The sequence below is a fragment of the Bos javanicus genome, chromosome 20, assembly GCF_032452875.1.
Source record: "Bos javanicus breed banteng chromosome 20, ARS-OSU_banteng_1.0, whole genome shotgun sequence".
NCBI classification, from domain to species: Eukaryota; Metazoa; Chordata; class Mammalia; order Artiodactyla; family Bovidae; genus Bos; species Bos javanicus.
The window spans coordinates 67,609,798-67,624,879 of record NC_083887.1 but is presented as its reverse complement, the minus strand read 5'-3'; the positions used below and the strand labels follow the sequence as shown (position 1 = coordinate 67,624,879).

At 46.7% G+C, this 15,082-nt stretch overlaps 1 protein-coding gene across 1 annotated transcript in view; it reads left to right on the top strand.

Moving 5' to 3' along the window:
• Positions 1-15,082, top strand: part of ADAMTS16 (ADAM metallopeptidase with thrombospondin type 1 motif 16) — a 194,087-nt gene that overhangs the window by 64,932 nt on the left and 114,073 nt on the right. The window contains exons 4-7 of the mRNA XM_061393157.1: positions 4,858-5,057; positions 7,332-7,415; positions 9,836-9,995; positions 11,665-11,770. Of these exons, the coding sequence (XP_061249141.1) occupies positions 4,858-5,057; positions 7,332-7,415; positions 9,836-9,995; positions 11,665-11,770 (550 nt within the window). The remainder of the gene's footprint in view (positions 1-4,857; positions 5,058-7,331; positions 7,416-9,835; positions 9,996-11,664; positions 11,771-15,082) is intronic.

Here is a 15,082-nt window from a genome sequence, read left to right as displayed (position 1 = left end):
TGGGGGAGCCTGGTGGGCTGCCATCTATGGGGTCACACAGAGTCGGACACGACTGAAGCAACTTAGCAGCAGATTTGTTAAAGCTGACATGCTTTTCCCACTGAGGTGATTTATCCCTAGGTAGGTTTATATACTTCACTCATCACGTCAGAAGACACAGGATGCATGGTGTAATTTACCTACAATTTTTCACCAAGGCTTTATCGAAGTCCTCTTTGTTTGTGTCATGAACATTGAGGAAGAGAAATGATACTTACATTTTATGTAGGACCCTCTCACAGACTCAGGAATAGAAGATCAGTGTTTTCTGAACGTGTCCTCATTTGCTTCAGCTTTCCCCTCAAGCATGGCTTTAATTATTAATAGCAAACCTTCCCCAAAGCACTTCTGGAAGCCCACCTTTCTCTGCTGCTTAGCTTCATTGGCCGCTGAGCCAGCACCCTCACATAAGTGTGGGCACATGCAGGGGTCCATAACACACTGCAGAGAAGAGAGAATGACCCAGAATCACTTGGCACCTACGACAGAAGAACAAGCGCGGCTGACCTGTTCGCACCCGTGTGTCATCTGAACGCATGTCCTGTAAATCAGTCTCAGAATACATTCAGACGGTCTCAAAAATCTCATCCCAATCCGACCAAGAGTGGGCTGGGTCTTAGGGGAGGCAGCAGGAAGAACAGTGTTGAGCACAAGGAGAGCGAACAGGAGGGTGAGAAGGTCAGGGAAGTCCAGCTGATTGAGCATCAGAACAGGGCACACTGACCAGCAGTGGCTTCCTGAGTCTGTGCAGACAGGGAGGAGGTCGGGGGCCAGTGGGGTGGGGTGGGGGGCGTGGCCGGACAGACCAATGGCGGGGCCAGGCAGGTCAGGGGCGGGGCCAAACAGGTCGAGACCAATTGGAACAGACAGAGAGGCAGGACTCAGGCACAGACAAGGTCAGAGCCAGGAAGGTGCTGGCAGGGCTCCCGGTGAGGGTGTAGTCAGAGTAGGACAGACTCCATGTGTCAGAGACAGAAAGCTGACCAAGCACCTGGATCCAGGCAGGAAAGATGGGCAGGGCTGTCCACGTGTCTTTGACAGGCCGCTCCAGGGCCCAACGCAGATGTTTCAGTGTTTCTGAGCAATCCAGCAGTGCTGACCCTTCTGGAATGAATGTGACCCTTTCATTCTTATCTGGAGGTGATCGGAGTCATTCAGACCCATAGCTCAAAGGCAGTGCACCTGGGCATGCAGGGCAGTGCGATTGTTCCGTTTGGTGGGGCTGTCCGTGCACCTGTGTCCATGCATTTGTCTCCAGAGGCATTTCAGAATCTCAGTAGTGGAGTCTGGTTGTTGAGAGGGAGATATCTGAATAAGACACTAAATTATACAATAAGACTCGCAGCTGGAAAATGGAAAAATGTAGCCATTTTTTTCTCCTTTTTAATCTTAATTTTTTAAATTACAAAAGTATGATAACTCATTTACAGGAGTCTCAGAATATACAGAACAAGGTTACATATAGTTCCACTATATATTACAGTTTTTTTAAGTAGATGAAGATTTTTAGTTGGAGTTTCAATATCAAACTCTCAAAAATTAATAGAACGAATATACAGAGAAGTAGAAGGCTATAGTAGACCTGAAAAGCACTATGTTTTCATAATAAAACTAGAAACAAGGTGGCAGAAAATGTGGGCCATGTCAGTGGCTGATCTGGTGCTGTTGACTTGCCATCTCTGCCCGCTTCTGCAGGGCACGTGGCAGTTCTTTGCCCTGGGCCCCCCGAGCAGCTGGGGCCACGCCTAGCAGAATTGGCACAATCCCTCTGGGCTGAGCACTTAGTCCTCAAGGCTCACTTATCTGACAGCATGGGACACGATATTCCCACACTATCCATGAGGCTTTGGGCTTCCCTAGAGGTATCTCCATCTTCTGTCTCAGGGGGTTTACACCTACAAAGATTCTTTCCTGGAGTCTCTGCTCAGGAGATGAGGGATTTTCCTGTGTGTTCAGGCTTCCCTAGTGGGCTGCTGTCTGTGGGGTCGCACAGAGCCGGACACGACTGAAGTGACTTAGCAACAGCAGCAGCAGTGGCTCAGACAGTAAAGGATCTGCCTACCATGCAGGAGACCCAGGTTTGATCCCTAGGTGGAGAAGATCCCTGGAGAAGAAAATGGCAACCCACTTCAGGACTCTTGCCTAGAGAATTCCATGGGCAGACCACGGGGTCACAAAGAGTCGGACATGACTGAGCAGCTAACCCTTTCGCTTTCCTGTGGGTTTAGGCATCTCTCTCTGTTGAAAAGGGCAGAGAAAAGCAGGCTGATTTGCTTAAAATCAATTGTGACTCTGAACCTCAGGCTCAAATAGTAGCTTGCTGCTTCTAGCTGAGGCATCATGGGTGGGTTTTGAGCTGGGACTCATGTGTGGCGGGAGATGCTGTGGGACCATATTGAGCGGATGACTTGTTTTGAGGGGCTTTTCAGACCCCAGGCCAGTGAGACCACCACCTCTGTGCTCCTGCCTTTTTCCAGTACTGAGGGCCTGGGGAACTGCTATGTTCCCATCTCCGCTTGTACCCTGTACTTATGGAAATTAAGACTAAGGGCCCTGGGACCACAATGCCAGATCTGAAATCCATTCCCAGTGCCTTCTAGGGAGGGATTTTGAGAAAGTGATGTTCATCTCCCGTGTCTCGGTGGCCTCACTCCTACCCACAGCTGGTGTAGAGAGTGAGTGGGTTATACATAGACATCTTTTATGGGGGAGACCACATCAGTGTAAACTGCATCAATGCAAATGGCATGTGATGAGTGCTTATTAAACTGTAGTGGTGTAACTGTTATCCTCCCAAGAGTTCTTTTAAGTTTGCAAGTATTTTAGCAAAGAGAGTAAAATGCAGTGGATGTGAGTATCAGTCAACCAAAACAGTGTTTTCTAGCTGAGTATTCCATGAGCAGAGCTGGCATAGCTTTTGAATTAGTGCCACCTTTATTTTTCTGGGCTCCAAAATCACTGCAGATGGTGATTGTAGCCATGAAATTAAAAGACGCTTACTCCTTGGAAGGGAAGTTATGACCAACCTAGATGGCATATTAAAAAGCAGAAATATTACTTTGCCAACAAAGGTCCATCTAGTCAAGGCTCTAGTTTTTCCAGTGGTCATGTATGGATGTCAGAGTTGGACTGTGAAGAAGGCTGAGTGCCGAAAAATTGATGCTTTCGAACTGTGGTGCTGGAGAAGACTCTTGCGAGTCCCTTGGACTACAAGGAGATCCAACCAGTCCATCCTAAAGGAGACCAGTTCTGGGTGTTCTTTGGAAGGAATGATGCTAAAGCTGAAACTCCAATACTTTGGCCACCTTATGCGAAGAGTTGACTCATTGGAAAAGACTGTGATGCTGGGAGGGACTGGGGGCAGGAGGAGAAGGGGACGACAGAGGATGAGATGGCTGGATGGCATCACTGACTCTATGCATGTGAGTTTGTGTGAACTCCGAGAGTTGGTGATCGACAGGGAGGCCTGGTGTGCTGCGATTCAGGGGGTCGCAAAGAATCAGACACAACTGAGCGACTGAACTGAACCGACTGACTGAATTTAGTAATTCACCTAATTCAGTAAAATACTGCCACCTAATACCTGGATACTTTCACACGGAGCAGTTCTAACCACGTTTTCTGAGGCATCCACCAAACTTGACCATTTTTAGCATAGTGTCAACTTCCCGATTATCAAAGCCAAAACTATTTTTAAACAGCTTGCACTAAGAAGATCAAGTCTATTTTGTCTTCCAGTTAAATTAGGTAAATATTTATAATACTTTTGAGGAAATTCAGCTCTACAGTGGATCTGTCTGGAGCATTTATAACCCACTGGAAATACTACAGACAATCTGGCTGTGTGTTTATAACCCACTGGAAATACTACAGACTATCCAGCTGTGTGTCCAGACCCGGGAATCAACTTTAAAACCTCTTAGGTCATTAAAAGTCTTCAAATGAGAACACCGTGTAAGACAGCACTTCTTTTTGTAATTATTAGTTTTATTGCTCTGTCAGTGACTCCATTTCGGAGCCCCTGTTGCACATACCCTCATGTTCACAATCTTGGAACATCTTGCTTTTAGACACCAGCACTTCAGAACCAAAGTGATCTTTTTGTTTTTGTTGTTGAGTTGCTCAGTTGTGAACTCCTCTTTGCAACCCCACAGACTGCAGCACACCAGGCTTCCCTGTCCATCACCAACTCCCAGAGTGTGGTCAAAATCATGTCCATTGAATCGGGGATGCCATCCAACCATCTCGTCTTCTGTCGTTCCCTTCTCCTCCTGCTGCCAGTCTTTCCCAGCATCAGGTTTTTTCCCAGTGAATCAGCTCTTCACACCAGATGGCCAAAGGATTAGAGCTTCAGCTTCAGCATCAGTCCTACCAATGAATATTCAGGGTTAATTTCCTTTAGGATGGATTGGTTGGATCTTCTTGCAGTCCAAGGGACTTTCAAGAGTCTTCTCCAACACCACAGTTTGAAAGCATCAATTCTTCAGTGCTTAGCCTTCTTTATGGTCCAACTCTTAACATCTGTACATGACTACTGGAAAAAACACCGCTTTGACTATACAGACCAATTTGTTTTAAATCAGGAGAAATTTATACAAAAGTCCATATAGTGATGAATTCTATGACATCTAGGCTGTGCAAACTTTATTTAAATGTAGTGTCCCACCTTAACACAAGTTTCGCATCATAGTTTTAAGGGTTTTATGGTTCATTTCATGAATATTCATTTTTTTAATCCATTTTCTTTAGCGCGAGCTCTGCCACAGGTTTTGTGTGATGACTTTGCTTTTACTTCCTCTCCAAATGCCCCCCCTGTAGACATGCCCAAGCCTCCCAAAGAAGACCTTTTCATCCTGCCGGATGAGTATAAATCATGTGTAAGGCAAAAGCGCTCCCTTCTGAAGTCCCATAGGAATGAAGAGCTGAATGTGGAGACGCTGGTGGTGGTTGACAAAAAGATGATGCAAAACCATGGCCATGAAAACATCACCACCTACGTGCTGACAGTTCTCAACATGGTAGGCTCGTCCTGCTCTTTGAGCCGCGTGTGTGATTCTGCCTCGTGTGGGTGTAGTGTGTGCGTTTGCCTCCCTCTTTTACTTGTGGATTTATGTTTCATACTCAAGAAATATTTCATCCATGATAGCTCCTTCACTTTTACTATGCTCCAATCAGAAGAGCCATTTTCAATCCTTCAGAGAATAAAATTTGGAGGATGAACAATTTGGCATGAAAAAAATATGAACAATATTTCAAGTTTACGATGTCTCCATTTATCAGAAATCTCCAAGAGGATGCTGAGACCTTTGAGTGCAGTAAGTCTGCCCATCAGCAGTATATATGTGTGATTTTAGGTGGCCCTATACAAATGCCCGTCTCCCCTGGTGGTTCAGATGGTAAAGAATCCACCTGCAATGAGGGAGACCTGGGTTTGATCCCTGAGTTGGGAGGATCCCTTGGAGAAGGAAATGGCAATCCATTCCAGTATTCTTGCCTGGAGAATTCTATGGAGAGAGGAGCCTGGCAGGCTACAGTCCATGGGGTCACAAAGGGTTGGACATGACTGAAGTGACTTAAAACACAGCACATAGAAAATGCTCATCTTTTTAGGAATATGAATATAAAAGATGCATTATTTTATCTACAAGAACAAGAAGCAGTACACCGTTTAGAATGTCACTGCAGTGGTGACCTAAATGGAAATGCAGTCCAAAATCAAGGGGATGTGTGTACACATGGGGCTTCCCTGGTGGCTCCGCAGTAAAGAACCCACCTGCCGGTGCAGGAAATATGGGTTCAGTCTCTGGGTCAGGAAGATCCCTTGGAGAAGGAAATGGAAATCCACTCTAGTGTTCTTGCCTGGGAAATCCCACAGACAGAGGAGCCTGGCATGCTGCAGTCCATGGGATGCCAGAGTCGGACATGACTTTGTGACTAACAACAATAGCAAATGATGTAGAGATATGATACATATGACTGGCTCCCTCCGCTGCACAGCAGAAACTAACGCAACACTGTGAAGCAACTATACTCCAATAATTTTTTTTAATGTCACTGCAGATAGAAATGTGTCTGGCTTTGTGTCTGCTTGGCAGCTCTAGTCTGTACTAAAGTGTAGCGAGAGGTGTCTAAGCCCCATTTCACCTAAGTGGAATCTGCATAACAGAAGACAAAATTTGGGGCCATCAAAGTGAATTTTTAAAATAGTTTTATTTGAAACATACGTTTCACATCCCGATAAACAGAGTACCCCTAAATATGATTCAGTTTGCCATGATTCGGCATGGCTGCTCTCACCGTCCTTGTTTTTGGCGGCCAGACCCTCGTGGTTTCCGGTCTCCCAGGGGACTGAGGCAGGTGGTCACCCAGAGGCACCCGCCACTGCAGGTCTCTGCCATTTGCAAACGTTGCCTCTGTTCTGTTGAGCTTTTCTCTCATTTCCACATCCTGGTGCCACATCAGTTCCCTGGAGCTTCCCGTGACCGTTGACTCGTCCTCACTCGTCGCCTCAAATGCCTGAGGTGACGCCTGATCACTCTGATCACTCGTTTCTACTCCTGTGACCTTCACCTCTAACGTCTGCATCTCCCCTTGATCACTGTCTTTCTGCATTGATTTCCTTCTCTTTCTTGTATCCTCTGGTCTTTTCCCAAGAAGTTCTCTTATGCTTCTGGAATCTTTCACTGGGACAGCTTGGGGAGTGCTTACCTGTGGGTCATCACTGTCAGTTAAAAAAGAAACTTTCTTGTAGTCTAATGAGGACACTTTCCAACTAAGGGGACTTGTGAGCCCTTCACTGGTGTTTGGTAACACGAGGGACCTACCTCCCCAGACTTCATTGTTTTACTTCCAAGCACCAACCATAAGGACCCAAGAGTTGGTGTGATTAGATGTTCCCATACCTGTGTGTCTTGGGCTTTCCTGGTGGCTCAGATGATAAAGAATCTGCTTGCCATGCAGAAGACCTGGGTTCCATCCCTGGGTTGGGAAGATCCCCTGGAGAAGGGAAAGGCTACCAATTCCAGTATTCTTGCCTGGAGAATCCCACGGACAGAAGAGCCTGGCAGGCTACAGTCCATGGGGTCTCAAAGAGTCAGACACAACTGAGCAACTAACACTTTCACTTTCACACTTTCACTTCACATCCCTGTGTGTCTAGCAGTGTAAGAAACCGAACATTGCTCTGTCACATGGAGAACACGGGATTGGCCTTCAGCTGTGAACTCCAGGCTAAGGGCTGGGGGAAAGGGTGTCATGTGCAGGGACTGACGTGAGTTACCTGTCTTTCCCAGGTGTCTGCTTTATTCAAAGACGGGACAATAGGAGGGAATATCAACATTGCCATTGTCGCCCTGATTCTTCTGGAAGAGGAACAGGTATCCTATCTTTGATACCAGCAGCTTCCCCGCCTCAGAAAAATACGTGCAAAATATTCATTTTCCTAAATGTAATTTTTCTATGGATTCTTTCCTTCTCTATCCCTTGAGGACAGAAACGTTCTGATATTGTGTATAATACAGTCAGTTTCTTGTCAGTTCCCATAATGCTTATGTGACTTTTGTTTGTGATTTTTGTGCAGAGAAGTAAAGCATACTCATTTGCTTGGCTAATAAGAAAATGGAAAGGAAAAGTAACTTTAAAATATATTTGTTTATTTGGCCGCACTGGTCTTAGTTGAGATGCTCAGGATCCCCGACCTTCATTGCAGCGTGCAGGGTTCTTTAGTTGTGGCCTGTGGGATTTAGCTCCCTGACCAGAGATTGAGCCTAGGCCCCTTGCATTGAGAGCGTGAAGGTTTAGCCACTGGACCACTGTGGAAGTCCCAAAAAGAACTACTGTAACACCTGGGTGGGAAATACACCCGGAATATGAAGCGTGTTCCACTGTGAGCCTGAGGATGGAGGTGGCGTCTTTTGTTGGAAGGCGTTTAATAGCGCCCCGTAGCCCGGAGACGGCACCGTACCGTGCGGCCCTGTGTGCTTGTACTCTGTTACCTCCCAAGCGCTGACACTCACCTTCACCACCTTCAGTCTCAGCACTTTATTCGTAGAGTCTAGAATGTCAGGCACATTTCTCTCATTGCATGCAAACCTCCAAACTATGCTGGATCGTGGGAGCAGTGGGGAAAAGATTGTCTGGCGCCTTCATTTCAGAACCCCTGTGTGGACACACAGAGGTGCACCTCCGTTCACAGTGCACCTCGGGTGGGCGTCTTGTGGCAGAAGTAAGGGGGAGTTTCTTAGCCATCAAGGGCTCTCAGTTCTATTTTGCCCTGAGCTGGTCATTGACTGGACGTCAGGGAGTGAACCCCGGGTCCTAGTCAGGCACCCAACCTCCAGTTCCACCCTTACTGGTGTTTCGGCAGAGTCTCCTGTTAGCCATGGTTGTCTTGTTTATGAAACAAATAATTTTTAGATGAACTCTGAGATCCTTGATAAGATCTCAGATGCCTTTAGATTTGCAGGTTCTGGGCTGAGGCCCTCTTTCCATGCAGGCGGGGTGTGCAGGGGCAGGCATGTTTCTGGACTGAATAGTCAGCGAAGTACAACTCCATTGCCTCTCGTGTGTGTCTGCAGAGGGGGCTGCTGACTGAGCAGGGATTCCCAGGTGACAGGTTAATTATTCTCTGCATTAAAATGTTTCACCTTGGAATTCATCCAAGCAGCAAAGAATAAGCGAGGTTATCGTTTGATCATACACCTGTGTTAACTTTAATTAATGCAGTTTTCCTGGAAATCACCGGCTGAAGAATGTAAGGCATGTCCCAGGGTTGATGTGCAGCATTAAGCTTGGGTGCACTTGGCCTTCTGGAAAGACACAATAGCACTGAAGGAGAAAGCATGTTAGTGACTGAGAGACACGGTTCCAGCCCAACACTCTGGTCAGAAAAGCTTTAAAGTTGTTGTCCTGAAATGGAGATGTTTAAGCTGTTTTCTGTGACCATCCATAGGAAAATATATCGAACCTATAGATAAGGTTTAAATAACTCATCTGCCAGCTTTGAGAGCTATTCTTACCAGCCCCCCCAGTTCTTCGTTTACCAAGAGTTCAGGTACCTTCATTCTGATCTTTCATTGCTGATCTATTAGAACTTGGTATATATACCATGGTGGCTCAGTGGTAAAGAATCTGTCTGCCAATGCAGGAGATGCGGGTTTGATCCCTGGGTTGGGAAGATACCCTGGAAGGGAAAATGGCAACCCACTCCAGTATTCTTGCCTGGGAATTCCCATGGACAAAGGAGCCTGGCAGGATATAGTCCTTGAGGTCACAAGAGAGTCAAACATGACTTAGCTACTGAACAACAATAGCAATACATGGAGGAGGCTGAACGTCACCTGGAACTATCCTTCTAGTTCCAGCCTGTTTTCTAGAAATAAAGAAATTTCTTTCTAGACATAAAGAAATAAAGCTTTGTCAGTTGAGCAGCCCCTTCTTGCAACATGGTGTTTCCGTGTAAAACTGACCTAATTTAATTCTGTAGTAATAACTCTTAGAAGAGTTACAGACACAGAAGTAATGTTTCTTGGGTCATCGAAGTGTGATCAGTGATTGAATGCATCCCCACTGTTTTTGTACAGAACTGGAGAAAGGGACATGAGCGTCTACACTGAATCTGCAAGTTTTATATACAACGCCCTCCTTTGTATTTTAATACATGAGATGGATAGACTAGTTCGTCTGCCATTCAGATTCACCACGTCACTGAAATCCAAATCAGTGGTAGTGTGCGGTGATGCCAGTGCCGCTGCCTGACATGCTCTCTTCCTGTTTTCTCGGGTGCCCTCCCACGCAGCCAGGGTTGGTGATAAGCCATCACGCGGACCACAGCCTGAGCAGCTTCTGCCAGTGGCAGTCTGGACTGACGGGGAAAGATGGGGCTCGCCACGACCACGCCATCTTACTCACCGGCCTGGACATATGCTCCTGGAAGAACGAGCCCTGTGACACCCTGGGTAAGAGCCTCTGCTGGGGCTTTGACAGACTCGTGTGTGCCGTGCTCCGTCAGCAGCCCGGGATACGGAGGGTTCTCACCTCCCACCCGGATCCGTAAGTGGCAGCTGCTGCTGAGTGCCTTTGTGAGAAACAGACGCCGTCCCTGCATAAACGTTGGCCAAACATAAGAGTGTGCTTGTCGTCACCAAAATCACTTATTTCCCATGGAAAGGTCTCACAGATTCAAGAACTCCTGTCTCTTCTAATTTAAGAAATAATTTCTTCCATTTCTTCCTCTAATTGTGAGAGTGGGATCAAGAGGTCCAAGTGGGTCTCTCATGATAGGAAAGACATATGTTTGTGAATATTTATAGAGATACTGCAATAATATTGTGTTCCGCATCTTTCTGTTTCTCTATAAATATCTCAATCTTAGCCACTTTTAGCATGCTTAAAGGGCTGACTGAATGTTAGTGGTACTTTATGATGCAAATTTTTTTATACTTTTCCAAACAGTGTAAACAGTGAAATGTGAAACAGGAAACCCTTGGACAATCACACAAAGGGCCCTGAATAAGGTGGGAGAAGGGCGTTTGTTCTCTCTGTGTGGAACGACAGTCCACAGTTCTGTGTAATGTTCAAGTTACAGGTTACAATGGGGGCAATGTCCATGAGGCGGTCTTTTTGCAAATGGTCTGAAATAGTGTAAACAGTGAGCTACTGACAGAGATGCTCCTGGACTTTTTTTTTTTTTTCTCTTTCTCCATTTCTTTCCAAGGTCTTGGGGAAGAAGTCTCTTTGTTACAAAAACATTCAAACAAGGCTGGGTTTGATAGAGGTCAGTCCTGACTCCTTGTTCCCCGAAAGGCCTGCATACAAAGTGGGCCCTCGGCTGTGGGATCCAGCAGAGTTCCCGGCCGCCAGCTGGCGAGCCTGACCCACTGGGCCTACACCATGCACGCCGTGAGGCTGACCTGGAACGCCTGCTTTACTTCTGGGGCCTGGAACCGGGGCCCACACCAGGCCGAGGTGCCCTGTGGCCAGCCCCCAGCCAACGCCTGGACCTGAGTCTCTGCTGAGAACCCCTGGTCGGCGTTATTCCTCCTGTGGGGGATTAAGTCCTTTTGTGCAAGGCCACTGCAGGGAAGGCCCCGGGTCCTCGCGCCTGGTTTCCCCCAGGCCTTTCCCCAGGTGCTCGCTCCCTCTGCTGATTCTACACTTTATCATTTTATCCACATTAAACTATACCCATGAGCAGGACAGATGCTGAGTCCTGTGAACAGCCCCCCGCCGGCAGGTCATCCACCCTGGCATGGCCTTGAGGGCCACCGACACCCTCTCCCCACAGCACTTTGTGTCGGGCCTCTGAGGACACAGACGTTTGTAGGAAAAAAGCTGAAATTCTCCTCCTTCAGCACGGAACCCCCTCTTGGATGTTGCCCCCCCTTGTAACCTGTAACTGGAATATGATGTAGAACTGTGGACTGTTTTCCATGAAGAGAGAACAAATGCCCCCTCCCATGTTATTCAGGGCCCTTAACAGGGGTTTCCTGTTTCACGTTTCACCTGACCAAGACGAGAACCAGGCGTCTTGGAAGGACAGAGATGAACACACGTGTGTGCTGTGCCCCATCTCTGTTTTCCTACGGTGCTCGGCCTGTACATTCTTTCCATCCATTTGTCTCGTAGGATTCGCACCCATCAGTGGCATGTGCAGTAAATACCGCAGCTGTACGATTAATGAGGACACGGGTCTTGGACTGGCCTTCACCATCGCCCACGAGTCTGGACACAAGTGAGTGCATCTCCCTGGGAGGGCGGAGCCTGGCATCCCCTCTGGGCTGGATGTTTGTCTTGAAATGGTGATGGGTAGGTCACGTCTGTAAGGGGACATCCCAGCAGGAATGCCATGGACCATAGGAGATGATCTCGTAGGTGCATCTATTCCATTTGAATGCCTCACTGTGCTCGATCTCAAGCGGTGGTGATCCACACGTTTGCTCTTTGCTCCCTCTCTTCATCCGTTCCTGCTCACACATGTGCAAAAAACCGCACACTGCAGACCTGTCTGTCTGTCCCTGCTCCTCTGTCCTGTGTCTTGAGCTTGTCCTGTGGGCTGACTGCATTCCCTGGTTAGCTCCTGCAGGAGGACCCCACGTAGCTGAGGATGGTAAACGTTGGTAACTTACTGTTCGAAAGTTTGCATTCTGATGTCACTCTGATCATTTGTAGAGATGGGTTGTGGTTGGTGTGCAGGGTTTGGGGAATGCAGACAGGACAAGAGATGCAGTCTGGTAGGAGCTGGTTGGCTTCCACATCCCCACGTGCCCACCGTTGTCAGTTGTGAAGTGAAGCAGCAACAGGGTGAGTGGGGAGCCTGGGGCTTTGGCGGATGGATGGACAGTGCAGGACCAAGCAATTCTCAGTGGTGGGTGGCTTGTCATTAGCGATATCTTTTCAAGTGAGAAGCTTACCTTTATTCCTGTAAAAATGAAACACTTCTGTCAATTATTTCTAGCAGCTGTTATTCTTAAACAAGCTTTCTTACTCTAATAATCTATAGGTCGCCTCACTTTGAGGCACCATCTACTTAATTTTTTTTTTTTTTTACTCAATGGGGCTCACTTGCTGCAATTGCTTTGTTTATATGAGCATCAGCAATAATAACACAAATGTTTTTCTTCTGGATTGAAATTGTACTTGAAGCTTCTAGAAAGCCCACAACCAGGAGTCACAATTTTTTTTCTAATTTTACTTCCATCCTCATTGATCTTGCTAATCACAAAATTTGCAAAAGGCATTGATTGTCATTTGTTTTTTGCAAAACTGACTTCTCCATCTGGTTAGAAATTGGACTGAGGCCACTTGTATCATCCTGACCTGTTCAAAGCATCTGTGTGTGTGTGTGTGTGTGTGTGTGTGTGTGTGTGTGTTTGAGTGTGTGTGTGTGGACACACGTGTGCCTGCCTTTAATAGGATCTCACAGAGGCCACGCAGATTTAGGCTCTGTGTGAACTGATGACCTGAAAGTGAAGCTTTATATCTTATTACTGATCCCTTCATCATTACAGGTAATGATTGACATTTTCAGTGCCTAGAAAATTGCACCTACACTTTACAAAGCTTTCAATTAAATCATAATTGTAAATGGGCTGCTGGAGTTAAAACTTCAAAAACTCTCATTATTTTTATGACATGGGGCTCTTGCTGTCCTCTGAACCATACCTAAATTTAATTAAACAATCAAGGTAAGAAATATTTAAGTCATCAAGGGCTGAACAAACCAGCATTAGATAAGCAGTTGTGATCTGGGCCCTGGCAGTCCTGGCAGCCACAGCTGGTGAATTTAACTAAATTCAACTCTGTACATCCAAGTCAAGACTCCCCATCTTCCATGTCAACAAGCATCAGCGTTTGCTTTTATTTTTTTCCTAGAGTGGGTGCATCTGTGCTAAGTCACTTCAGTCGTGTCCAATTCTCTGTGACCCCATGAGCTGTAACCCACCAGGCTCCTCTGTCCATGGGATTCTCCAGGCAAGAATACTGGAGTGGGTTGCCATTTCCTTCTCCAGGGGATCTTTCTGACCCAGGGATCGAACCCGGGTCTCCTGCATTGGTAGGTGGGTTCTTTACCACTAATGCCACCTGGGAAGCCCCTTTTTCTTAGAAGCCAGTTATTATTCCTTTTGTCACTAGGGCTCAGTGTAGGTAGAAAAAGAATTTCTTCCAAACAAGAGAAAAGTGCTTTTGTTTGCAAGTGGGGATATAGATGAGAGGAAGGAAAGGGACTCTAGAGGTGTGGGTGCAGAGAAGTCCCACTCCTAATAGAACTGACCCCAGGAAGTGAGCACCTTCTGCTTGAGACCTCCTTCTCCAGCACCTGCTGCTTGAGACCACTGTGCAAGAGTCAGAGAGTCCGGGAGCCCTGAGTGTTTCATGTCACCAGTGAAATAGCTTCTGATCATATTAAGGAAATAGGAAGTACAGTGGGAGGTGTGCACAGAAAAGGCATGTGCCAGCTGCCATAGCAAATAGCCTGGAATGGTAGCCCTGTCTGTTAGGGTCATGCATGTAATGAATGGAAATTTGCATCTGTGTCAGCGACCTGATGGCTCAAATGGTAAAGAATCTGCCTGCAATGAAGGAGACCTGGGTTTAATCTCTGGGTTGGGATGATCCCCTGGAGTAGGAAATGGCAACCCACTCCAGGATTCTTGCCTGGAGAATCCCATGGACAGAGGAGCCTGATGGGCTACAGTCCATGGGGTCGCAAAGATTCAGACACAGCTTAGAAACTGAACAACAACAATGATCAATAGTGTATGTGTGTGAATCCCGATTCCCCAGTTCATCTCGCCTTTCTTTCCCTCTCACTGTCTGTACATAAGGGGGCGTGTTACTAACACATCATTCACTGTGGCACCTGCGTCCGATGAGGGGGCCGTGGCAGGGAGGCTCAGAAATGTGGCTCCATGCCTTTCAGGTGAATCACAAACAAACCCAGTGATTCAATTTATTCACTTAATAACTATTACTACTCGGAGAAGTAGTCATAGGTTTAAGGCAGGGATCCAGCAGCATGCCTTCACCTTATCCTTAGCAGGGAGCTCTAAGCAGAAGCAGTTTCTGAGTTCTATACCGTAAGAATTAAGAAGTAATTTTACATTTATACAGTAATTACATTTCAGTTCAGTTCAGTCACTCAGTCATGTCCAACTCTTTGTGACCTTATGGACCGCAGCGCGCCAGGCCTCCCTGTCCATCACCAACTCCCGGAGTTTACCCAGACTCATGTCCATTGAGTCAGTTATGCCAAACTTCACCTGTGAAACAGAATGTTTTATAACTTAGTAAATGTAATTACTTCTCCACTGACCTCCAGTAGCATATTGGGTGCCACTGGAGATCAGTGGAGAAGTGATTACATTTATTGAGTTACAAAGCATCCTGTTTCACAGGTGAAGTTTGGTTTATGTTCAGAGGACCTGATCATTCAGGTTTATCATTACAGTGGATAATGTAATTGTAATGCATTTATATTATGCACAGCAGTATATATGTAAGGCTCAGAGCCTTTCAGCCATAGATTCTTAACCTTCAGCTCAAA